Source organism: Pituophis catenifer, unplaced genomic scaffold (genome assembly GCF_029215685.1).
Source record: "Pituophis catenifer annectens isolate HBS135680 unplaced genomic scaffold, rPitCat1.0.hap2 SCAF_3, whole genome shotgun sequence".
In the NCBI taxonomy this organism is placed as follows: Eukaryota; Metazoa; Chordata; class Lepidosauria; order Squamata; family Colubridae; genus Pituophis; species Pituophis catenifer.
This window is the reverse complement of record NW_027256883.1, coordinates 40,577,833-40,605,616: the sequence shown is the minus strand read 5'-3', so window position 1 is coordinate 40,605,616 and position 27,784 is coordinate 40,577,833. Positions and strand designations below refer to the sequence as shown.

The following is a 27,784-nucleotide window of genomic DNA, read 5'->3' as shown; positions in this document are numbered from 1 at the left end:
AATCTTTTTCTGCCTTTTTTGCCTCTTTTCCCTTTAACTGGTGTTACAGTAGAAGGAACAAATTCATCTGAATTGAGGAGGAAAATAAGGGGGGGGGAGAAATCTGCCTCTGTCTACCAGCATCCATCGGTATTCATCTAGCTAGCATCCTGTCCGTGTGTGAGAGAGTTGAGGGGTGTTTGGAAACTCAAACAGTATTTGCTGTGTGAGCAAGAAGGAGACAGGAAGGAGGCTGGTTGTGGCTTAGTTCAAGCATTCTGTATTACAGCTGCTTCCTGCTGTGAAAGTAAAACTGAAACTCCTCTGCTTGTGTTTTGCATTTGGAAGAGATTTCTTTTCAGGTGGGGAGGGGGAGTAGGACTCCTTAAGAGGAACATACATGGCAAATTTTAAGTTTATAGGCTTTACAGTTCTGGCGATTTTGTGATTAATGCGTGAGTGGTTTTCAGTTTATATATATATATATATATATATATATATATATATATATATATATATATATATATATATATATATATTAAGATTTAAATTTAAATTTAAATTATAAGTTAAATCCTATATATATATATATATATATATATATATATATATATATATATATATATATATATATATATATATATATGTATATTCTTTCTAGCCAGGTTTTACCTACGTAAAACTAAGTTGTTTTGCAGCTCTGGTTGTGTGAAATCTCATTCACAAGCTTCAGGGCTTTTTTTCTGTTGACAAACTGCAACTCTGTGTTGCTCTCTGGGAGACTCAGCTAGCTATTTCTGCCTTATAAGGCTTCGTCGGTGAGCCACACCCACTTCTCAGATATTCCCCCTGTAAAGGTATAATATGCTAGAAAGAATATGCACATAAAAGCCTACGAAAAAGAAAAAGACACATTATACCTTTACAGGGGGAATATCTGAGAAGTGGGTGTGGCTCACCGACGAAGCCTTATAAGGCAGAAATAGCTATCTGAGTCTCCCAGAGAGCAACACAGAGTTGCAGTTTGTCAACAGAAAAAAAAGCCCTGAAGCTTGTGAATGAGATTTCACACAACCAGAGCTGCAAAACAACTTAGTTTTACGTAGGTAAAACCTGGCTAGAAAGAATATGCACATAAAAGCCTACGAAAAAGAAAAAGACACATTATACCTTTACAGGGGGAATATCTGAGAAGTGGGTGTGGCTCACCGACAAAGCCTTATAAGGCAGAAATAGCTATCTGAGTCTCCCAGAGAGCAACACAGAGTTGCAGTTTGTCAACAGAAAAAAAGCCCTGAAGCTTGTGAATGAGATTTCACACAACCAGAGCTGCAAAACAACTTAGTTTTACATAGGTAAAACCTGGCTAGAAAGAATATGCACATAAAAGCCTACGAAAAAGAAAAAGACATATATATATGTCTTTATATATATATATATATATATATATATATATATATATATATATATATATATATATATATATAATTTATATATATATATATATTATATATATATATATATATATATATATATATATATATATATATATATATATATATATATATATATATATATATATATATATATATATATAATAAGATTTAACTACAGGAAATGCACAATTCCTTTGGTTGCTCATTTCTCACATTACTTCATTCATTTTCTAATATATATTTCCTATCTTTCATTTTTCCAAAAGGGTCATATTTACCATTCATAGTGATGTAACAGGAAAACAAACAGTAACTACATGTTGTAATTGCTTTCCCATTTAGGAGACAGAAGCTATTGCTCTATAAAAAAAATTGTGAGTGTACATATAATCATTTGTGGTTAATAATAACACTGAAAGGATCCATTCATAGATTTTAACGACAGCTTTGATTACAGTGATTCATTCTTGTTCTCTCAAACCTGTTTGAAATCTACCACGAAGAATGCATCTCTTCAGAACCATGTCAACAGGCTGTATTTATGGATGTTCAGAAACTAATTAAAACAGAATACAGACAAAGTGGCAATAATGCTGAGAGTGAATGATCACAATCTTTAGCCCAACAAAGAATTTAGATATGTTGACTTCCGGTTTCCTTGTCTTCGGCGACGGCGGCGCTCTTTGAAGCTCCGCCAGCCCCGCCGCCCGTAGAGCCGCTTCGAGACGAAGAAGCGGCTCGAAAACTTCTAAATCCTAAAGGATTGAAGAAGAGAGATCGCAGGGCACAGGTTGAGCCCCTGTAACCCCCCAGGGAAGTTTCTGGGGAGAGAACAGGCGTGGCTCCCTTCCAGCCTGCTGAAACTCCGAGCGACGTGGGACGATTCTGCTTTTGCAGAACAAGCCGGCTGCAGGAAACTTAAAGTGAAAGAACCGGATTTAATAAACAGCGAAACTACCTGAATCCTGAAATTTGGAAACGCAAGTATCAGCACTTTATTGACTTTCAATTTGAGAAATGCGAGTGAGTGAAAGTGCTTTGAAAAAACATGGCGCCTAGCCTCAGAGTTAATGAGCCAGCGAATGTGGATTGGTGAAGTTATCTTGTTTTGTTACAAAGTTTCCAAGTTGCTACAAAGTTGCCTTGCTTGTTATAAGAGAAACAACAATTTCTCCCCTTTTGACGACAGAGTTTAAAATTGAAAAAGGAACAAGACAGGGATGTCCGTTGTCCCCACTTTTATTTATTTTAACATTGGAAGTCTTGCTAAATACAATACGGGACTCTAAAATTTTGAAAGGCATAATGATAAGGCAAGAGGATTACAGAATAAAGGCATTTGCAGATGATCTGGTTGTTACCCTATCACAACCAATGGAATCAATAATCTTGATGAACGACATTATACAAGACTATGGTAGAGTTTCAGGCTTTAGACTGAATTCAAAAAAGACTAAAATGATAGTAAAAAATATGACACAAGATCGTAAACATGAGCTTGAAAGGAGGGCAGGTTTTGAAATTGTACCTAAGGTAAAATATCTTGGAGTTCAGGTTGCAGAATCAAATATGAAATTGTTTCAAAATAATTATGAGGTGTTGTGGCGAGAGGTCCAGAAAGATATGGAGACTTGGAAAAAGCTGCAACTGTCTTTACTTGGAAGAATAGCAGCAGTTAAGATGAATATTTTGCCAAGATTTCTGTTTTTGTTTCAAATGATTCCGGTGCTTAAAAAAGTGATAAACAACTGAAAGTTTGGCAGTCTGGTGTGAATAAGTTTGTCTGGAACGAGAAGAAGCCGAGAGTGAAACTGAAAATTATGCAAGATGTTCCAGAAAGAGGAGGCCTTAAACTCCCAAACCTACAGTTATATTATGATGCAGCAGCTTTAACTTTAACAAGTGATTGGTTTGGAAGTAAAAAGACTGGAATACTGAATGCAGAAAGTTTTGATCTTGAATTTGGATGGCATGCTTATTTATTTTATGACGACAAAGCAGATAAAGTATTTAAAAGTCATATACTTAGAGAATCTTTGATGAGAGTTTGGAATAAGCACCGACTCAAATGGGATTATAAAATACCGTTATGGCTGGATCTTGGTCATACTATGTGGAATACAAATATAATGTCACTCGGGGGGTTTTTATATAAAGAGGTTCTTTTTACAGATGCGGGCAGATGGCAGCTGAAGACATTACAGACACTGTTGGATGAAGGAATTAACTTAACTTGGTTACAATATAATCAACTACAATTGAGATGGAAAGAGGACCAAAAAACTGGTATTATGTTGCATGAGGAAGAATTGGTTAGACATATAAGAGAGAAAGGTCCAATGCATATTAAAAGGCTTTATAATGTTTTGTTAGAAAGGGACTCAGAAACTGAATTAGTTAAAGATTGTATGATTAAGTGGGCACAAAATTTTGAAGAACCAGTGATGTTGGAAACATGGGAAAAAATTTGGGTTCAGAATGTTAAATTTACACAGTCGCAGAACCTGAGGGAAAATTTTTATAAAATGTTTTATAGATGGCATTTAGATCCCAAAAAGTTGTCATGTATGTACCCTAATGTTCAGCCAAAATGTTGGAGATGTGAATGTTTGGATGCTACGTATTATCATGTTTGGTGGACCTGTAGGAAAGTTAAGGCTTTTTGGATAAAAATTTGGTGGGTCATGCAGAATGTTTTGAAGAAAAAAATTCAATTTTCTCCACAATTGTTTTTATTGGGTATAGTTAAGGGTTTTACACGGGGTGAAATAAAACTAATATTGTATATGATAACAGCAGCAAGATTGCTGATAGGTAAATATTGGAAGAATGAAGCTTTGCCTACTATCGAGGAATGGACTTTGAAGATGGCTAGTTTTGCAGAGATGGCGAAGATTTCGGCGTATTTAAAAGATTGTTCACAAGAGACTTATGAATGGGAATGGAAAAGGTGGATAGAATATGTTCAGAACAAATACCAAACTAGAAAGTATCAAATAGCTTTTATTTGAAAATAATGTATTAGAAATATTTTAATGTAAAGAGACAAAGAGGAAAAATTATATAGGGGGAGGGATGGGTTCAGGTTTATATATTAGTGTTATTAGTTATGAGTATGTAATAGGGAAGTCTGGGGGGGGAGGGTTAGGGAGGATGGGAAGTTTGGGGAGGGAGGTGGGGGGATGAAAAAAGGGGTGAAAATGTAATTGTAAAACTTTTGCAATAAAAAAAAAAGAATTTAGATATGTTAAGGAGGTAAGAATGATTTCTAGAAATATTTCCCCCCTTTAGCTACTCTTAGACGTACTTTCAGACTTTCCTATACTCATCCATGGTTCTGACATGCACTTTTGATGATTACAGTGAACTTAGCATAGAGCTACCTTTCAAGCCAACTGATACAGAAAGCTGTATACAGATAGTACACATTGGAACTATTCAATGTTACTCTTCAATTTGCTTCTGATTTCAATTCAGCATTCTAACTTTAAACTTGTACAGAATGGAAACCTTATAATATTAGACGTCATATCATATCAGCTAAGATTTAGGGCTTTTCCGGACTGCAGTCTTAGGCTGTATGATTCCTGTGGCTGAAATGAAGATTTTAGTCAAGATTTCCATCCTTTCCTCCACCGGGATAGCTGAAGTTTGGATCCACTCTGACCACAGTTTATGTATTCTCTGCTTCTTTAGCCTTCCCACTCATGCTAGTAAAACAAGCAATGATCAATTTCCTTTCCAGGTATTTGAAGACATGTGGTTTCCATGATAGAGTGTGAGTGTCCATCTGATGAATCCTCTTCATAATGAATACCTATCTATTTTATACCCCCACCACTGTACCACTAAAAAGAAGGCTTCTTCTAAAAAGAAGAATTAATTTTAATTAAATTAATTAAATTAAAAAGAAGGCAAGGTCATCATTTTACTATTCTTATGTACTTGGACTACAAGGGGAAACCTAGTTTAATAAAGAAAAGTATAGCTGTTTTAATAGATAACACATTATAATATTACTATCTTGTTTGGTTTAAACCTTTGGTTTTTGGGCTACATTGTTAATAAATAATTTTATTCTAGAAAAATGAACAATTATAAATAAATATATGCACAACATGATTTATTTCTTTATATAAGAGGATTGTATTAAACTATAAACTGCTTTCCATATGAACACAAAGACGCCTTAAATTGATGTAAAGCAAAACTTCAGAATTAAAATAAAATCATATTTGAAATCAAAATTCAGTTATGGTCTCTTTGTGGAAGGGGGGGGGGTTATGCCTATGTGTCTCCTGTTCAGAATATTTAACCTTTCAAGTTATTTTAACTTCTGTGAATGGTTGTAGAGTATCTCTTAGTTAGGCTGTAATTTTGGCTTCCTCAGTATATAAATGCCCGATAGCATTGTTCAGTATTTAAAGCTGTATTTAGATTAGTCTCAACCTGTTTAATCATCTGCCCTTGTTCAAATATTTCCACATCCTTTGAAAGATAGTTACATTAACTATCGAAAGGAAAAAAGTATTTCCAGAGGGAGTGCTAGCTTTCTTTTAAAAAGCCTTTTATTCCTTCACTGCCCTTTCATAGTCTTCCTATCCATTGAAGTTCAATGATCGCTATAATTTTAAAATCAATTAATGTCAATTAAAAATAAATCAAGATAAAAGTATCCTTTCTACTAAAAGAAAACACTTGTGTAGTTGGTTTCTTTGAGATAATTGTTTCTTGCAGGGAGGGAGTCAGAAGTAGAGTTTCCTTGGCTCCATGGCAAGCTTGTCAAATGGGACCTCTAACAGGAGTGATCTCAAGCACTATGTCCTCTCAGGCTGCAACAATTGACAGAGGTTGGCAGAAGAGGATGGTAACAGGTTCTCTTCTCCCTTGCTGCCATAACAGGTAAGGGCCTAAGAGCGGCAGTGTTCCCATCGTTAATATTCCTCCTATCTTCTCTTCTACTACAAGTCTACCCAGGGAGACTTGTCTCCAGTCGTGTTCAAAACACAATAACAAATGCATCTAGCATTTCTGTTCCCTTCTCTCCAAAGATCTTATCCCTCTGCTTGAAACTACTCCTGTAGACACACTAGATGACAGCAAAAAAGATATTGAAAAATCTGATCCTGCTGCCAAGTAATGATTGTTTGGAGCTGGGGTCTCCAACCTTGGTAACTTTAAGCTTTGCTGGCTGAGGAACTCTGGGAGTTGAAGTCCACAAGTCTTAAAGTTACCAAGGTTGGAGACCCCTGGTCTGGAACATTTGGAGTGCCCAAATGTGGACACTCTCACCCCACCCCTGCATGTTCAGGATTGTTGAACCACTTCTTGCCCATGAGGACAAGAAGTGGGCTGCAAAATTCCCCATGCCTTTGCTTCCTGGGACAGCTTGCATTCCAAGTCTTCACTATATTTATATCACTGAGGTAAGACAAAAATTGAGAAAATCTTGTTTGTTAACTGGACCTGAAACCCAAAAAATACCCTCACTTGTATTGCTACATAAGAACTGATAAAAACAAATGTCCATCTGTTTTAGTGTTCTGTATATATAAAGGCTCCTTTGTAAGGAAGGGCATCAGTGCCAAAGCACCTTTTCCTATTTATTTATCTTAGCCATAGTTATGCAGAGGTATTCTGCCTGTCATGATGAATAGTTCCTTCACAGAGAATAAGCTATTGATATCACCAAATGTATTTCATAGTTCCTTACATAGTCTAGTTTTTGTCTCTCAGAAACAGACCTCTAGAGATTTAGCCAGAGGAGAAAAACTCAATATTCTACTAGTAATCCATGAAAACTTTGTCCCTCAGCTCTTCCAGCCACCCAACTTTTATGGCAAAAGGAGAAAATTATTAAACATATAAGAAGAGAATTTATTATTATAGTTTACTTTTAATGTAATATTATTTAAACATAATTAAACCTAAGCCCCAGCATTGCTCTTTGCATAAAAAAGGTATAATAAGTTAGTCTTAGATTGCGTTATTCACCTTAATGTAGGTAATGCGGGTCCAGCTAGATGATCACTGAAGGGCCCTCTTTATTCATAGTATTGTAAGAAAGAAAATGTGCTTGTTTAAGCAAACGTATCTAGTTGAAATAGTACAAAGGCAGACAAATTCCTTTGAAGTAGAAACATTCTATAAGAGGGGCCCCTCGGTTGTCAGAGATAGAGACATTTGGTGATATACAGTTTGAAGGTTAAAGAGACCAAGGATGACCACATGAAATATCAACAAGAGATAATTTGAATCTGTGCTTCGGTGATTTACAAGAAGAATTATGACTGTTTGGCAAAGATAATGTAACGAATGTCTGCAATGATAAAACTGCTGAGTTAACAGAATCCTTTGTCTTAGAAGTGTATAAAACCATTGTAACTAAGTTCTGTCTTTGTTCAAAGCTTCATGTACAACTGGCTCTGAACCTATTGCGCAATACACTGTCTCTGACTAACCTAGAAAAGTTGTGTTGGTCTAATTATTCCACAACAACCTATTACCTAAATGCCAGGCTACTAAAACATTTCATTCTTTATCGTTTGTATTTTTGTACTTTGGAATTTTGAAACTTTATTCTTTGTAACCTTGAAATAAAAACTGTTTAAAAAGCCTGGGAGGGTTTTTACAGACCGAGAGAGTGCACCAGAAAAATAATAATAATAAAGGAAAGCTTATATCATCTTTTTAAGATGATTTAAAATTTAAAAGTAGAAAAGAAAATTTACAGTCCTTGGACATTGGCCTGCTTATATATATCCAAAGGAAATATAACTAAAATAAGGTTCTTCAACAACCATTTTTATGGAACAGGAACAGAGATGGTATTCAGCAGGTTCTGACCAGTTCTGGAGAACCGGTAGCGGAAATTTTGAGTAGTTCAGAGAACCAGTAAATACCACCTCTGACTGGCCCCACCATCTATTCTCTGCCTCCTGAGTCCCAGCTGAGCAGGAGGAAATGGGGATTTTGCAGTAACCTTCCCCTGGAGTGGGGAGGAAATGGAGATTTTACAGTATCCTTCTCCTGGAGTGGGGTGGAATGGAGATTTTACAGTATCCTTCCCCTGCCATGCCCCCCAACCCATGCCACGCCCCCAAGCCACACCCACAGAACTGATAGTAAAAAATTTTGAATCCCACCACTGGACAGGAAGGATCTAAGTGACATTCTTCTAAATAAGAATTTCTATCTTTTGAAAGTCACTGGATTTTCAGATATTATGAGGGTAGAGCCAGAAAGATAGAAGCTTATCCTCAGATACTGCCTTCTAGTGTTAAGGGACTTCAACAGTAGTTATTTCTTGAAGTCAGACATCTGACATTGGACAAGCAGAACAAGATGACCTGAGAATGGGAAGGGGCCTATTCAGCTGATCTTCAAGATCATTCAGAGAAAAAGCTGAATTCAAGCCAGCAGCAGAGATGCAAGATTGATAGATGCAAGATTATCCATTCATGACATAAATACTGATTTTTCCTGTTTTTCTTTCTGCCAGGTTTAAAGGTTTCAAATTTTTTTCTGGGTTTTTCTGATAGAATACCCAACAACCTATAAAATCTTTAAAATTATCATTAATTTTAAATTGAGTAGGAACTCATTCTACATTATTATTTTTTACAAATGTATACTCAAACAGTTTGGGCTGATAAAAATAAATCTAAAAAATATGATACACTAAGATATTTTTATAACATACTGCGTAAATAACTAAAATTATTGAGTAAATATTTATTCAAGCTTAATCCAAACTCTGGGATACTTTAAAAAAAGTTTATTTTAGTGAATCATTTAAGTATATGTTAAATTCATTTGGAAAGGGAGTTAAAATAGTTCCTATGCGGTTTGCTTGAAAGCCTGTCATGATGTAAAATATTTACATGCATTTTTGAAGAATGGGGGTGGAAAGAAAAATACTAGAAAGAAATTAATGTTAGAATGTAAAAAAGGAAGGAAAAAGAGATGACAAATTAAAATAGGAGAAAGAAAAGAAAGATAAACATTCAAACATTAAACACATTCTCTCTCTCTCTGTGTGTGTATGCTACCTATTCCAACACTTACATTTAAAACAGATGCTAGTTATATAATTGAAGAATGTATAAATATTTAGTTCTCTACATAATTTTTCCCAAAAAGAAATAAAAAATAAAATAAGTTGCTAATGATTTTGATAATGGTCAATCCAGATTATAATATTCCAGAGGTTTATGAAAGGCATTACGAAAGTGTTTACAAATACCAACTTCACTGATTGTAACAAGGCAGCAATGTCATATTACATCATTCATTTTGGTTCTCCCTGGCAAGCTGATTGTGAAGGCAATGTTCTGAAACAAAATCCAGATTCCTTAAGAAAATAATTATAAGAGAATGAGAATGAAATGATTTATAGAAATATTAGATAGATAAAATGCAATTAGGCTCTGGAAATTAATGAATTAAAGACCAAGAGAATTCTACTTGAATTCTACATTCTTGGGAAAATGAAAGTAGCAATTGTAAATTATGCATAAAAGCAAAAGAATAAATATTATTTACTAGCTATTAAATATTTACTAACAATGGGAAACATGGCTGGAGATATTGTAAATTCTGATGAAATGATAGGTTGTTTTCCTTCCAGGTAAGGGCATTAATATTTAGCATGATCAAAATGGATTTGAATCAGTTTATGATATTTTAGTATGTATCAACTGAACCTCAGATATACTTGAGGGACTGGGATCACTATCACTGTTCTATAAATTATTGAGTATTACATAATAATAAAATAATACAAATATTATGAAATAGGCTATATTTGGAAACAAACTGAAATCTACCATGCATTTTGTTCAGCTGTAGACTCTGACTTTAAGAAATCAGCTGATCAAAGGCAGAAATTTTCTTTCTTCATTTGCATGATCTGTATCAAATGAACTATGAGGAACAGTTTGTCATGAGACTCACTTAGAAAATAAAAGTCATGTTGTTTTCTATTGAGCAAACTTGTTGAATATAAATGCTAATAAGCAGATTAATCTTTTAATGTAGTTCAGAAATCCATACTACTTACAGATCTCCACTTCCATCCATGTATGCTTCAATGAAAAAAACAAATGAAAATCTGTGAAGCTATCCATAACAAAATGAGTCCACACATTCCAGGATAAAAATGAGTAAGGACATGTTATGTTAATGCACACATGTAGTAACAGTTAAGTCTTTTTTTTCTCTGTAAAGCAATACTAACGTTTTTCCAATGTATAAATTAATAGCCAAACTAAGCATACAGAACAGAATAGCATCTGCATTGATAGCAATAGCACCAAGAAAAAGAAACCCCAGCAATTCTAAGCAGGTCCTCTCCACAGAGAGAGATGGAAATCTTCAGGAAGATGTCAGGACTAAAAAAGATGATGCGGTAATAGTTCAGCTCTTTACAAATGAAATAATAGGGGTAATAATAACAATAATAATACCTGTCATCACAAATCAATGACTCACTTATAAGCAGCTTTGCTGCCTTTTTTTCCTGAAAATGGGAAGAAACTAAGTTGGCATAAATTATTTGACCTTACATTGTGCCTTTAATATGCTTCTGAAACATGGCCATTTTGTACTGCTTTCTCATTCAGCATTGTACTGCAAGCAACTGGGAGCCATCAAAGTGTACAATATATTTCAGGGGCACTTACACAGTCTATATCCGTGATGGCGAACCTATGGCACGCGTGCCAGAGGTGGCACGCAGAGCCCTCTCTGTGGGCACGTGAGCCATCGCCAGCTGTTCTTTTGGTTTCCAGCATGCGCATGTGCACCAGACAGTTGGTCTTTGCGCATGCTGGAGAGCCAGAAACCTGAAGACCAACTGGCCAGCTCTGGGGCACGCAAAGACCAACTGGCGGGTGTGTATGTGCGCGCTAAAAACCTGAAGACCAGGTGACCGGCGCGCACATGTGCCCTGCCCAGTTGGTCTTCGGGTTTCCGGTACTCTGGCACATGCGTGCACATGTGTTCCAGTTTGGGCACTCAGTGCCAAAAAGGTTTGCCATCACTAGTCTAAATGCTTATCCAATCACATTATTTTCTTCTCCCAATGACTATCATCCTATCAACTAACAAGTGTGAGGTAGTTTCAAAGCATGTGTTTCTCTTAATTGCAGCAAAGTGGCCACATGAGCTTGCGTTGCTCAGATGTAGCTGTTATTTAAGTGTCTCTGGAGTCAGAGTTCAAGCAAGGTATTTTGATGTGTATTAAGAGACATGTTCTGCTTACTTTTTTTTTTTTTTTTAATTTGATTTATATGCTGCCCTTCTCAGGAGACTCAGGGTGGCTTACAATGCGTTAAGCAATAGCCTTCATTCTTTTGTATATTTTATACAAAGTCAGCTTATTGCCCCCACAAACTGGGTCCTCATTTCACCTACCTTAGAAAGGATGGAAGGCTGAGTCAACCTTGAGCCTTGCAGAGATTCGAACCAGCAGAAATTGCAGGCAGCTGTGTTAATAACAGGGTGCACTAACCCCTGTACTATCAAGGCTCTTGGTTGAATGAAGCTAGGAATGAGCTGCTGAGCTTCAAAGATTCACTCTCAAGGGTGATGGTCAATCAACCAAATAATTAATTTAAAAAGAAAAACAAAGTGGAAAGGAAATGGTTCCAGTCTCCCTTGCCACCCAAGCAGTGCTACAGAGTAGGCATCAAGCCCATGGACCAAATGGAAATAAGTGGTATCGTACAGTTGCTGCCAAGCACATCCTCCCCATCAACTACATCACTTCAAGCCAATTCTTCTATGTGACATGGATTGTATGGATGTGATGTTTGGGAGGGGGGTTGTATTCCTAGAGAAACATGTCAGAATATTTGGACCTAAGCAGTAGGTTGTCTATGAGATGCAAGCTCCATTGAGGTGGTGTGAAGTGGAATGTCTTTGTACTATAGTAACTGGTCTGTATGGATGAACTTGGATTAATTTTAGTGCAGCTTTTTATGAGGGCTTTTAATTTGAGCCTTTGTAGGTTTTACTATGTCTTTTTTCTGACATATACTATGCTGTTTCTCTAAAAAGAAAAACAGAATAGTTGCATATCTTCTGATTCTACTACCAATTGATATGATTATATAATTTAGACTCATTGTATCCCTGAGGAAAGTTTGCCCAGAATGTTTTAATACCTTCTATTTTTATATTGATGTATACATTTTTATTGGAAATAAAAGGCAGATTCCCATAGGAGCAGGTAATCCCATAGTTAACCCAGTCCTATGCCATGTAGGGCAGGGGTTCCCAACCCCAACAACCGGGCCGCACAAACAAGTGAGGCCCCAATCCGCAGGATGCAGGCAGCATGCAAAACCATGCTCCCCACTCCACCCACCGTCCACAGAAAAATCTTTGTCCATGGACCTGGTCCCTGATGCCCAAAAGATTAGGCGCCACTGGTGCAGGGATTTATAAGTGACAACAAGTACCTTGAATTACATATGAAAGCCTATATAGGCTTAACAAGAAACATCCATAACTACCTCTGCTGCTGCATTGTGGACCAAATGAAGTTTCTAAATAGTTTTCAAGGTCAGCCCCATGAAAAGTGCATTGCAATAATTTATTTATTAGATTTTTATAGTGCCTTTATTGCATGCCTAAGGCTTCCTTTTCCACCTGTTTTTCTCACAACAATGCTGTGAGGTGGGTTGGGCTGAGAGAATGACTGGTCCAAAGTCACCCAGGCAGCTTTCATGCCTAAGGTGAGACTCACAGACTTCTAGTTTCTAGCCTTTTGCCTTAATTACTGATATGATCAAGGCTGAGTGACTGTGAGAAGACCCCCAATCCAGGAATAGGCACAACTGGCACGCAATACAGAACTCTGTGAAGGTCTTTGTGGCTAAAGCCGTCACCTGCTCTTCAAGCAAGAACTGGGAATCCAAGAGGATCCCCAGTTTGTGCACAGAATCCAAGCAAGCACAGGCAAGAGATGTTCAATCAAGTACCATCAGCATATTGATAATAGTATAGTTTCACATAAATCCAGTGAAGATTTTTAGTGCCTTTTCAGTTTAAAACTCATATTCTCTGAGAACTTTCACTGGCAATCTGCTGAGGACTCTTTCCCTCAGTTAAAAGTCCGTAGAGATTCTCAGTCATCCAGGTAATGGTTGTCCCAAAGGTGCTTTTTCATGAAGCAACTGGACTTCATTTTTTCTTTGAAGATGTTTTGTTTCTCATCCAAGAAGCTTCTTCAGCTCTGGCAGGATAGTGGGGAATGGACAGATTTATTTTCCTTGCAGACAGCTGGTCATTTGCATCAGTGGTGGGTTTCAATTTTTTTTACTACCGGTTCTGTGGGTGTGGCTTGATGGGCGTGGCTTGGTGGGTGTGACAGGGGAAGGATACTGTAAAATCTCCATTCCCTCACTAATCCAGGGGAAGATTACTGCAAAATCCCCATTTCCTCCTGATCAGCTGGTACTCAGGAGGCAGAGAATAGATGGGGGCAGGGCCAATCAGAATGTTTACTACCGGTTCTCGAACTACTCAAAATTTCCGCTACCAATTCTCCAGAACTGGTCAGAACCTGCTGAAACCGACCTCTGATTTGCATCCTTTCAGAAGGTTGTTGAAGTACTTGGGGGTTTATCTGTGTCGTCAGGATGACCTGAGTAGTGCTCCTGGTTCCTGTAGTCTGAAATTCCCCCCCCCCACCTTCTGGAAATCCATTCCTACTCCCACACCATTCAAAGGGTGTTCATCCCAAATGGTATAGCTAAAGGTCTGTAGAGATTCTCAGTCGTCCAGGTCATGATTGTCCCAAAGGTGCTTTTTCGGGAGGTTGTTTCAATGAGATGTGGGAAGAAAGATCTGAATCACCATATTCCGATTCTAGGCGATTCTGATTCTTTTCTTTCCCGGGTAGGGTACAGATCACATAGGAGTCTAAAGGTCGGGCTGTGAAATCCTTGCCCAGAGTTATCAGTCCGTCGCTGGTTGAGGAACCCCGGGCGAAAGGGGAAACTCCTTTCCTTGCTCAACTTCTCAGAACAAACACCGACCAAACCACAAAACCATCCGACTCATTCCAAATTCTCCCCGACGCGGCTTCGTCAGACGTCACGAGGGCTCTGCGAGTGGCGCATGAGCACCCGCAGCTTCGTCCTCCGCTTGGCTCGCTTCAGTCTTCGCCGAAGCAACGCCGGGAAGGAGAGCAAGAGGTTCCGCCTCTGCGCTTAACGGTCTCCAGATTTATTACCGTCGCCCGCTGGTGAGTATTTCGTCCTTCAAGCCCCCCCCCCTTTCTCTCTGTGTGTGAACGGCACGGGGAGGGCAGCAAGGAGGTGGGGCCGAAGTGGGGCGCGCGCCGACAAGGTTTCTTCGTGGGTTCTGAAGGGCAGGTTTCCGACAAAGGAAGGGAGAGCCGGGAAGGCTGAGCCCCCGCCGGGCCTATAGCGAGCGTTAGGCGAAAAGGGAAAAGGGCCGTTCCGTTAAGGAGAGGGTGGTTGGGGGCAGAATAGGGAGGTCTGCGCCCCTCCGGGTTGGCAAAAACGGGGGTCCTTTGTCCACGCCTTCTGCTCTGAGGTTGAAGGCTCCGACCGATCAAGACCGCGCCCTTCGCGGTGCGGACGGACGGGACGCGAGCCCTTCCCTCTAAACTCCCTGGAGAAGGAAGGAAGGGTAGCAACCTGGCTCGGGTCCCGCTCTTGTGCTGGACCTGCATGGGGCGGTGGGGAAGAACTGGGGCCCGGTTTCCTCCTTCGGCGAGGGGCGGAAACCAACGCTCAGTTATGGGAGTCGGAAAACGGGGAGGGGACAAAAAAAGGAAAGAAAGAAAGAAAGAGAGGCGCTTGGAGGGTCTCGTTATGGGCGCCGTCGGAAAGCCTCACCGAGTCTCTGAGGCGGTCGGCGAAGAGGCTTTGAAGGAGAACTTGGAGTTTCATTACGTAGCATGTTTTCGTAAGCGGGAAAGAAGGAAGTAGTTGTGCTTTTTGTGAGACTTTGGTTTCCTTTACGCGGAGGTGTGCCTTGGATTTCCTTAGTAAATCATTCGTTAGTAATAGGGGCCGAATCGATATTGGCCTGATTCATACATCACATTAAAGCTCAATCCGATTTGGTTTAGTATGTTGTGTGGATCTAGCCATTACGGTTTAGTGTAAAACATGGTTTATGGGTTAAAACAATCTTGAAGCCTGTGAAGACTTGAACTTCAACTCCTACAGTATTTTGTCATTGAACATGCTGGAAGAATTTGATGCATTAAACAATAACCTAAAGTCTGTGATGGCTTGAACTCGAACTCATATAGTCTTTTGCCATTGATCATGTTGGAAAAGTTTGATGAGGTTGAAATAAAGTAATTGGAAAGCAACAGGTTGCCTTCCCCTGTCTTATGTTCCGAGAATGAATTTTTAATTTTTCGATTAATATAGGATTTAGCATACAGTGTTTTGTCATCGAACAGAATAACAGCATTTCCTGTCTTGAAGTACTTCTCTTTTTATATTATTAAAGTTATATATTGTTAAAAATACAATTTTCATAGATTTTTACTAGTAATAGTTTTAGATTAATTCTAACAGCATAAGTTTATGCAGTTTGAAATTAAATTCTGTTCCTGGCAGAAGACTTTAGAGCGGTGCTTCCCAACCTTAGCAATTTTAAGAAAGGTGGACTACTGGTTGGGGAATTCTGGGAGTTGAAGTCCACCTTTATTAAAGTTGCCAAGGTTGGGAAACTGCTTTAGAGTTATGATTCAAGTTATCACTTCTGAGAAGTATATGTAGATGGCACATCTTGAATTGAAAAAAATTGTCCCTTTCATATACTGTTTTTTTTTACTTCTCCAAAGGCACAGGAAATATTTTTAACCCATAAAACATTTTTAACAATTTAGAAAGTCAGATAAACTAATTGCTTCTAATGTATTCTTATTATAATTATTGTTAAAAGTAACAAAACCATCATGAATATCTTCCATCAATTTGACTAATTTCCCCCCGTAAAATAATCCAGGTGGTTTGCCAACAATGTATTTCTTTTGGAAGTGAAATCCATAGTTTTAAACTATGTTGAGTGTGTTGTCTGTTCAGTTTGTTAGGCAAATCCTGTATTTATTTACTTTTTAAAATTCATATACAGCCTTTTGTACATGACTTCAGATTGGTATACAGAGTGTTCTTTCTTCCTGCTTTCCCTCATAGCCATATGAGGTAGGCTGGGCTGAAAGTGACAGGCCCAGGGTTACCCAGCAAGCTTGTCATTAAAAAACTTGTTCATTTTTCTACATTATACATAAAGTATGTTTATGCATCTCTAATATATTCACTGTTTCTTCCTTCTTGCTAAAAAAAGAGATCCAGTGTTCACTTTTTTTCACTTCACTTTTGCCATGCCTCTCAATTAGTTTGGAAAGATGCTTTTGGAAGTATTAAGGAGGTATTGAATGACCTACTTTGTATTAATTCCACAAAATACTTTGTTATCCAGAGAGTTATTATGTTGTGTCTCTCCATTTATTCAGATAAAGTATAAAGATACAGTATAACCAATAAGTTGGTTATACTGTACCAGTATAGCCAACTTATTATGTCATACAAGGCAAAAACATCCTTCACTAAGTCTAATCAGCAATGAAATAAAGCAACAAAACTTTTTTCTGTACTTTCATTGATGTCCAAAATCTGAGATTTGAGCTGTATGTTGCCTAACTGATCTGATTCCTCAATTATTTCGTTACCTTCCCCCCCATCCCAAGAAAACTAGGCGGTTCATTCCTAACGCTAGGTTCATTAGGAACAAGTTAAAAAAAAATTAGACTTATTGGGGATTCCATTGTTTATATTCATTTTGAGAATTGTCTCTCTCCAATTCCCCCTTTCTGTCTTTTAGCCAGTAATAGACTTTTTCCTCTTATCCCAAGTCCACTATATATTCTCCGGAGCTTTGGTGAAGAATTTATCAAGTCCACTTAAACTATACCTACTAAGTTACTGTTAATTCTATGCTTGTTGGCTTTCTTGAAGTATTTTGAAAGTTGAGTCAAATAAAATCTAACTTTGAAGAATCCATGTTCCTTCTTCTCTTTAAAATAACATGCACTTGATGGAAGAGTTGGGGCAAGGCCAGATAGCGGCTGCCTACCCAGAAGAAATATTAGAGTATTTTTTGACTGATACACATATGTTCATGCATGCACATATGTTTTCCTTTTCTCCATTGCTTCAGTCTGGTCAGAAGGGGAAATGCAATCTTATTCAGTTTTAGAAAAAAATATTGAAAAGAATTAATTTAAAATGTTGGAAGTATTAATTCTGTACTTGTTTGATTTACAGTTCAACCCAGCGTTTCCTAGATGTGTATATTGGGAGTAATTTATTCATAAAATAAACTATATACTGTAAACAGAGGTCTGAATGATATGACTGAAAGAAGTAAATGAAAGGGCTGGAAAAGTCATATCAATTACTTAAAAGTGTTGGACCCCAGATACTCTATTAACGTGGATAAAAGGAGCATCAGTTGTAACTGTTAATTTTTCATCTTAAACTTAAACATATAAAGAATGGATATTATAAGTTATTGTTATTCAAGATTGCATCTCACTCGTATCAAAAGCACTGAGAGGCTTCTGGGTTGAAAGAATAGATGGTGACATCACCGTTGCCAAGGGCTGCATGGATGGGGGGGTGTCCTTTCGTGTCTGGCAGGAGCTGAAATGAAGGACAGGGAGCTCACCCACCCAAGACAGCACTTGGGCCACGAACATGGGCTTGCTAACATCCAACCCAGCATCCTAACCACATGAGCCTCTATGCTCCATGTTACTCAAGATTAAGTAAATATTCTAGTATTTTTTTTTTTTAGAAATAGAAATTAATAATTTAGAAATAAAAAATGATGAATATCAAATTGTGGCTGTTAATAACTTTTTGAACTGTACTTGGACATTGGGATTTTTTATTTGCTTATTTAAAATCTTTTTTCCTCCAGTGAAAATGTCGCTGTATCCTTCTCTGGAAGACCTGAAGGTAGACAAAGTAATTCAGGTATGACAAAATACATTTTATAATAAATTTTTGTTGTGGATAAACCTTGGTTTTTGAGATTTCTGAAGTATCACAGTAGTTTCAAGATACGGTATTTGTGATATAAATATTAAATTTTATTAATTATATTGCATATATTAATCATATGCATAACCAAAAATCATCTGGAGACATGAAACCTACATTTTTTCTAGAAGTTCTTTTAGCTATTCTGTTTAAAAAAATAACATTTCCATATCTAGAATTGCTCAGCTGAACGTTGATTTGAGTATTCTCTTAATCTGTTTATGCCTGGTGAGCAGAATGGGGTTATCCATCTCTTTGAATAATCTTAGTGTTTTCTGGTTTACCAGAGGTATGAATTCATCAAGCATTGTTTAGACTGAATGCTCTTGGCAGGTCATCCCATTCCTGACATGTGGTCCTGGCACAAGTTAATCGTGGAAGCTAATTTTAAGGCCTGATTGCAGTTTTAAAATTTGATTTCTTGAAATAACCTAGTATTGCAGGAGGAAGAATAAACTCTTTCATTAGCACTGACCTTCCACTAAATGGAAAAACAGTAAAATCAGTATCAATAATAATAGAAGTGATTTTAAAGTCTGACAGAGGGCCAAATAACCTTATCTCTAAACTGGTGTTAAGTATAAGATAAGAACAAGAAAACAGGAAGAAACTTTTAGAGAGAGGTGACGACTTTCCTGAGAAATATGTAGGTTGCATGAGATCTTTGTACTGCATTGAGACTTTGGCCAAAAGTTCTCCATGGCTGTTGCAGGATTAGTGTTAGATGAGAAGTCCAGTGACGGGTTTAAACTCTAAATGTCAGTAAGCTGACTGCGTAATCTTGAATCAGTACTTGAAATACTTGAAGACCATTTATACCAGCTTCGATTCCTAGAAGAAAGTGGAAGAACTCTAATTTTATTTATAAATTAAAGTTCACTTTTGATGTGGACATATAAATTGGTGCTCCTTTATGTCTCCTAATCTCTTTATCATCATTGTAGTGTCATAGCACATAGAAGTAGAGATTGTAAATACCTTTGTTCACTCTGCTTTTGTTGCATACTACGGTAGTTAAGCCCAACATCTAATATTTTTACATTTAGTGAAGCCAAATAGAAGGGGAAACGGGATACAATGTTATTACAGTCAGCTATGCATAAAATGGGTGGGGCATGCTTTAAACTTTATATTTTTAGCTTCAAAAATGTTTTAATCAGGAAAGCCGTGATGGATAACCATTTTGTCTCACTGTTTCTTTGATCAAAATCTCCTTGTTGTCTTCCCAAGTTAACTATGTGAATTTAACTTTTATCAAAGAACAGCCAATTGTGACTGCATTGAAATAAAATTAGAAGGCAAAGTTCTTACTATTGATTTAGATCTAGTTGAGCATTTGGAGAATTGCTTCTTAAAATTGTGTCTTGCATAATGAGGAAATTGAAAAAAAATTACAAAACCTTATAAAATGTTCATTAACTATTAACATACCGGTATATTATTATTTAGAAACATACAGGTAGTCCTTGCTTAATGACAGCAACTGGGACTGGAATTTCCATCACCAAGAATGCTGTCATAAAGTGCAACATCACATGATCACATTGCTTAGCAATAACAATCTTAGCAATTCCTGTTGCCATTGTTAAGCAAGGATCACAGGTAATAAAGCAAAGAAGCAAAGACTACCTCACAACTTCTTGCATACTTCCAACAAGCAAAGTTAATCAGGAAGCCCACAGGAAGTTGCAAGCCCTTGGTGGCTCACGAACAGGATGGCAGTCAGATAAGGGGCTGCTGTGCTGTGGTGTATGTAGGGTGGCTCCACCAGTTTGGGGAGGGTGCATCAGTAACAGCGCTATATGAGAATGAAGAGCCTGTGTTGGCAGTTATCGGGGATGGGAGAATACATCTGCACCCATGAGTGGTTGCTGCCAGGTGAGAGACGCTGTGTCAGTAGTTGCAAGTGGCTGCTTCCAGGTGAAGGAGTGTGCCAGTGATTGCCACGCAGGCATTGCTGGACTTACATAGATGTAGGCAAGAGGTGTTACAATTATGCACTGCGCGCACTAGCAATAACACTTAGATCTATATACCACTCCATAGTGCTTTACAGCACCCTCTGAGTGGTTTGTAAATACCAGCATATTGCCCTTAACAATCTGGGTCCTCATTTTACTGATCTCGGAAGGATGGAAGACTGAGTCACACTGAGCCAATCATGATCGAACTCCTGGCTGTGGGTAAATACTGCAATAATAGCTGGCAATACTGCATTCTAACTACGACTCATAAGTACACTAGAATAAGATTCCCAGAATCTTGTACTCAAAAAAAAAAAAAAAAAAAACCTGTGGGACCAACTTAACAGGACCAATTTGTAATCTTTACTGCTGGCTTCCCCCATTGACTTTGCTTGAGGGACACTGGCAGGAAGATCACAAATGGTGACTATGTGACCACAGGATCCTGCAACCATTGTAAGTGCCAAGTGCCCAGATTGTGATTATGTGATCATGGGGTGCTGGGATGGATAAACTTTGAAGACCAGTCATAAGTACCTTATGCTCAGCGCCATTGTAACTTTGAACAGTTGCTAATGAAAGATCATTAACCAAAAGCTGACTCTAAAATATTCTATATTTTTATGTAGTTTAATCCTTATAACGTTTTTAAATCATATTTCTGTATAGGCTCAGACATCCTTTGCTTCAAACCCAGCTAATCCAGCAATTCTATCTGAAGCTTCAGCACCCATCTTACAAGATGGAAGTAAGTTGATATAAGATTTGAAAAATGCTTGATACTTTGTATAAATTTCATCGATTGTAGAAGGATTTAATGATTTAATTGATTGTTTTGCTCTTAATGTGATCTTACTTTTACAATCCAAGCATATATTTATTTTATAGCCTTTGAAATCCTGTCTATTGATGAATTCTGAGCTTATCTCAAAAGAACGTTTGCACATTTTAATTTGAAGAAAAAAGCTCAATGATGTTTTTATATTTTATAATATGTACTTGAATTATATTGTTTTTATTGTTTTTCTGAGAATGATAGTATCACTTTATATATATACACATTTGTTATAAAAATAAATCAAACTTATTGAAATGCTTATATTCAGTTTGGAATTTTAAACACAAGGAGTGCGGTATAGATTTTGTGACCTGTTGTCTTATTTTCAGGCAGAAAACCATTTTCTATAGTGTAGAATCATTGTAAGACAATGTAATATTGCTGCGGTATGAAAATAAATTTCAGGTAAGTGAATATAGTACCTTCAACTAGTGTGTTAAGTTTTTAAAAATCCCAAAGGATAAGATTAGTGAAATATGAGGCATGCTGTTGATTTTGCCAAGAGTATAACTGAAGGAACAGAAATTCCATTGTAGCAAGATTATAATTACTTTTCTTTACTTTTTTCAGATTTATATCCTAAACTCTATCCTGAACTTTCCCAGTATATGGGTATAAGTTTGAATGATGAGGAAATTCAGAGAAACCTGACAATGGTTCCTGCAAATTCACAGGGGGTAAGTGTCTTAACGGAGAACAGGGATTCCTTTGGGCTTTACTGATTTTGAGGGATTGAATTATTCATGAAAAAAAGGAAAGAAAGATGGGAAACCTTCTATTGCAGTGTTGGCTAAGCTTTTTGTCACCGAGTGCCGAAACGGGAGAACATGCACACATGCCAGAAACCGGAAGAGCAGCCACCCGGTGCACATAACGCGCACTGGGTGGCTGCTCTTCTGGTTTCCAGTATGTGCATGCGCAGCGGCCATGTGGTCTTCCAGTCAGTGTGCATGTGCACACGGAAACTGGAAGAGCAACTGTCCCGTGCGCATGTACGCGCCTGGAAAATAATCTAGTTTCCGGCGTGCACACCGGCCATCTGGCCTTCATACGAGCATGCATGCCAGAAACCGGAAGACTAGGTGGTTGGTGTGCATGCATGCACTGGAAACAGAAGAGCCGCCGCTGCCAGTTTCCGGCGCTCCCATGCGCATGAAGACTAGCTGGCCAGAAGAGCAATGGGCAATGGCTCGTGCACCTGGAGAGATGGCTCTGTGTGCCACTTCCAGCACATGTGCCATAGGTTCACCATCACGGTTCTATTGTATTCCCTCCCCTATAATTGAAAAAGTCATAACAAAAAAACTTATGTGCTATATAAAACAGTAGATGTATCTGCTCAGCTTGAATTTACTTCAGTCTTTGTCATAACTGTGATTTTATAGATGCTAAAAATATCAACATAACACAACACACTCATTTACATCAAAGATCTATATCTGATAATAGGATATGTGCTTATTTTTAATTTGTTTGGGGGGGGGGATATTTTTGTACTCTATAGCTTGTTGCAAGACCTTCTGCATCAGATTACATGATAGCTCCAGTAACTGGAAATGATGTTGGAATTCGTCGAGCAGAAATTAAGCAGGGGATCCGTGAACTGATCTTGTGTAAAGATCAGGAAGGAAAAATTGGTCTTCGTCTTAAGTCAGTGGACAATGTATGTATAATAAGTGTTATGCTAGAATTCAAAATAGGATAAATTGTTACATAAGGATGTATTCTTTATAGTTTATCTTTCAGCCCTTAATCTGCTACATGACTTTCAATATATATGAGTTGGACAGCAAAAATATTTTTAAAAATGAAAAAGGCTTATATTTATGAGTCAAAAAGAAATTGCTAACTTTTAAAAAATTAAACAGTTTCGTGAGTAATATAATTAATAGCATAATCAGAGAACTAATATTACCTTAATAAATTTTATCAAATTTAAATATGTATTTTTGAATTAAAATTTTAGGGAGTGGTGGATGTAATATAGTAATGTTAATAGACAGTTGGGGCTTGCTTATTTTAAAAAATGATAAATTTGTTCAGTATATTTCTCCTCTGCTTTTAATGTATACAGGAATTATATGTGCACGTCCCTAAATTTACCAACATTATTGTTTTAGGGTGTCTTTGCTCAGCTGGTTCAGGCAAACTCCCCAGCCGCACTGGCTGGCCTGCGATTTGGAGACCAGATTCTACAAATCAATGGTGAAAATTGTGCTGGATGGAGTTCTGATAAAGCTCATAAAATATTGAAGCAAGTTCCTGGAGAGAGAATTTCCATGATTATTCGAGACAGGTAAACTTGCAGGATTATTGTATATCAGCTGAATTATATTAATAGTAAGATCTGTGCTTTCTATATTGTTAACTTAAAAGAATAAGCTTCTTCACAGCCAGTAAATTTGGGATTAATTTTATTGCAGACAGTGGTTCAGTAATATATTCAGCAAATTTTATAAATAGTGAAATATATTTTTCTTCCAGGCCTTTTGAACGGACTATTACCATGCACAAGGACAGTACAGGACATGTTGGCTTTATTTTCAAAAATGGAAAAATAACTTCAATAGTAAAGGATAGTTCTGCTGCAAGAAATGGACTTCTTACTGAACACAGCATTTGTGAAATTAATGGACAGAATGTAATTGGTCTGAAGGTAAATGATGTTTTCTGTAAATATATGGTACTCTCAATCAATTAAACTGACAAAAAACACCATTTGTAAGCATATCAGTAATATACAATTGTACCTTGGCACTCAACTGCTTTGAAGCTCATCGAATTTGGTACTTGATGTATTTTGATGAGAAAATTTTGTCCTAGTACTCATTTGTTTGGTGCTCCACGTGCAAGCTATAACTTATTGGTGTGAGCTGCCTTGAGATTTCCTACCTTTTCCAGCTGAAACAAAGGTTCATGCATTAGTCTTGCAGTATCTTTCCCCTGTACCGATCCCCTTGTGGTCTTGTCTTAGCTTCTGTGGTCATTTTGTGCATTTTTGCACTTTTTTTCCTCATTAGTACAGGTAAAGTGAAGTTTTTACTTTATTCAAGTGTTTATTAATTTTAATAAATTTTATTTCTTAGGGTTGTATAATTATATACAACCCTATCTTTCTACATATTGTCTTAAATGTGCATTGTCTTTGATTTGGGAACACATTAAATTTATTTACATTATTCCTTAAAATTGGTACTTGTTACTTTTGGTACTTATTGCACCTGCCGGAACCAATTAAGCACAAGTACCGAAGTACCACTATATATGGTTTCCTATTTGAAAACAAGAAAGCAATAACAGGCATTATATTTCTGTTTGTGTAGCAATGCAGGTTTATGCCTTTAGTAGAGATGATTATTATTGATTAGAGCCTTATTTTAGTCAGCTTCTAGCTTTTCTTTTCTTGTAAAGAGCTGCTGTTTCCTCTTGCTGTTGAAAAAAGAATAACTATTCGCATTTATCTGCTGAATTGTAACTGTGTGCATGACTTGTCTCTCAAATAATCTGACACTATCTTTAGCCTGTGAGTATATTTTATTTAAACCACTAAATAAACTACTTTATTCACCCTTGAAACAAAGTTAAAACCATTGTGGCTATAAAACAGTTTCAAGGTTTACAAGGTTTATGACTTTTACACTTTGTTTAACAGGATTCCCAGATTGCGGACATATTATCAACAGCTGGAAATGTAGTGACCATTACTATGATGCCTTCCCAGATCTTTGAACACATAATAAAAAGGTATGAGTGTTTTTTTAAATGTGTGTGGTATGGGCTCTTTTATCTTTTGAAAGGATGGATAATATGCATTGAACTTATTATAATGAATATAAAATGCAGGTAGTCTTCTCTTACTAACCGCTTCTTCATTGACCAAAATTATGACAGTACTGAAAAGGTAACTTAGTGGTCAACTTAAGATCATTGGAACAGTCCCTCAGAAATGTGATCAACATTACTATTGGCACATGTCCTGTGCCTGCATTTTATTTTTTTATTTTTTCTCACTGTGCTGAACAAGAAAGAAGCTTTTTTGATTTTCTGCACATGGAAAGCAATGTGATTGCACTGGCTGTTGAAATCCCTTCCTCCCCAATTTCTCTTATTTGCAAGGGTGGCTGGAAAATAAGTGATTTCTGTAGGCATTCTCTTCTTTACCTGACCCTTTCCTCCTGCCAAGGCAATCACATTGTTTTTGATGTGTAGAAGAGCAGACAGCTTACTCCCTTGAAATCCCTACTTCTCCGATCTTTTGGGGGAGATGGGTCAGGCAAGGAGAGATTGCTTACAGAAATTATTTGCTTTCTTCCTACCCAACCACCTTGTAGATTGGACAGATTAAAGAGGCAGTTTAGAGAGAGTAAGCTGTTTGCGTAGCACAGCTGTGGCTGCCAATCCTATACTGCGGAACATTTACATTGCTTTTGATATGTGTAAGACAGTAAGCAGGCACTTGAGCATTCCAAAGAATGGGACTATAGTTAGCGGACAAACAGAAGCTGTAGATATGAAACTGACTAGTCTTGTCTATTTCTAGCCAGAAAGCTCAGTTGTGGTCACATTATTTCTCACTTAATGATTGCTTCACTTCGAATCCCAATTAGAGTCACTAAGTGAAGATTATATGTATTGGTAATAGTACTTTATTCCAGCAACTTTATTCTCAATTACATTGGAACGCATCTAAACTTTGCAATTGGAAATAATTGAAAACTTAATACTTTTAATTCTTGAAGTTTCTTTTTAAGAGTAAACATTAATATAAGAGAATATATATAGTTCAGGATTGAATTGAGAGTCCTTAGTACTGACTTTGGTTGTTTGCCTGCAGATGTTTAATTTCCCTACTAGATACAACCAATACAAGTCAATGTATATTCTCCCTGCTTATATACAGTAGCTGGCTCTGCCAGTTTTGAAGGGGGTGTGGTTTTCCCTTTTGTAGTTTCTTGATTAGGGTATTTTTTCTGCTTGATAGCAACCAAGCACAGAGAGTACCAAGGATTCCATCTATTAATTAAAGTTATAACTCTTTGCATATATTTGCTCATAGAATAACATCATAGTGATCAGATGTTGGTCAGATGAACAAAAAGAGGTCCATGTACAAAGGTCCAAAATTTACTGATTTATTGCTAAAAGTCTATCCCCAGAAATATTTTCAACTAATGGTCAGAATCTGATTATTATTAGATAAGTGTCAACGACTTGGTTTGTGGAACTCTAAACTGATCCCTCTTTTTATTCCTCCACATAGCTCTGCCAATCCTTCTACACAAACCTGCTAATATTAATTCATGTAACTCAGATATTTTGTTCTATTCTTTTTGTAATTCTGCAAATTTTGAATGACTTGCATATTCCATTATGGGCTAATACATTGTGAACTTTTTTTTTCTAGGATGGCTTCAAGCATTATGAAAAGTTTGATGGATCATACTATTCCTGAAGTCTAAAATTTATTTTGGATGCATTTGTAATTGAGACACTGCTAAACATGGCTACTATGTCTTCGCAATATTTACATTCTGCACATGAGCCTTTCTTTACATGAAATGCTGCATTGAGCATTTATATTACATTATGGCTGGGAATGTCACATTTCAACAAAAACCTTGCTCACATTTTGCATTTTATATTCATCATGCTACTTTGACAAAACATATGCTTCTTTCATAGGGTTGTATTATATAGGTCAAGAAAATTTATGTCATTTAAAATGGAAGAAAACTAATGTTTGTGAAAGCATCTAGTATTTGCTTTCTTTGATCCAGATATACTGCTGCTCTTTGTACTTTTTCAGATTCATTTTTGTACTGCATCTACCAGTGAAAATATAACTTAGTGTTAATTAACTGATTTTAGTAATCATGTTTACAGAAAGCATGCTGGTTAAACTGAGCATAGCTTGTATTTATCATTCCATAACTATTTTAAAATAATGTTTGTCTTTTTGCTGTCTTATAAAATTGTTCTAATATGCTTATATTGTATTGCCTTAATCCTCTTAAAACTGAAATAAAATTGCAAATATATTCACTTCCTAAATGGATAGTATTTTGCACTGATGAATCTCTAAATCCTAATTGTTAGCAATATAATCCAGCATAAATGAAGCAATGAAAGTGTTAAACATTTTACCTAAATGGTGTGGTTTATGGCTCTTGAAATAGTAAAATCAGTGGGCTATAGTATTTTTTATTACATCAACCAATTTTACTAATACTAAATAAAATGTAATATTGGACATGGGTAACATTTTAATAACTTAGTCATTAGGGTTTTTAATTTATTTCTTCTCTAACATATAGCATTTGATATAGTAATTGTAGTAAGAAACCAGCTGTTTACTGATGTTCTATCAGGATGTCAAGCTTTAATGCCAGAAGATAAGCCCAACCTGGCAGCTAGACAGAAGAAAAAAGTTACAAATACTGGCATGTAATATATGCATTCTATCAC

General features: G+C 36.9%; 1 protein-coding gene across 1 annotated transcript; it reads left to right on the top strand.

Annotated features, from left to right (window-relative positions):
* The first annotated feature begins 14,474 nt into the window (after positions 1-14,474).
* On the top strand, positions 14,475-27,361 carry SDCBP (syndecan binding protein). The gene is made up of 9 exons (XM_070942265.1): positions 14,475-14,670; positions 18,396-18,451; positions 21,151-21,229; positions 21,890-21,996; positions 22,824-22,982; positions 23,440-23,615; positions 23,804-23,975; positions 24,972-25,063; positions 26,724-27,361. Exons 2-9 carry the CDS (start codon positions 18,401-18,403, stop codon positions 26,776-26,778), a joined length of 891 nt encoding a protein of 296 aa, XP_070798366.1. The 5' UTR covers positions 14,475-14,670; positions 18,396-18,400; the 3' UTR covers positions 26,779-27,361.
* Positions 27,362-27,784: the final 423 nt, after the last annotated feature.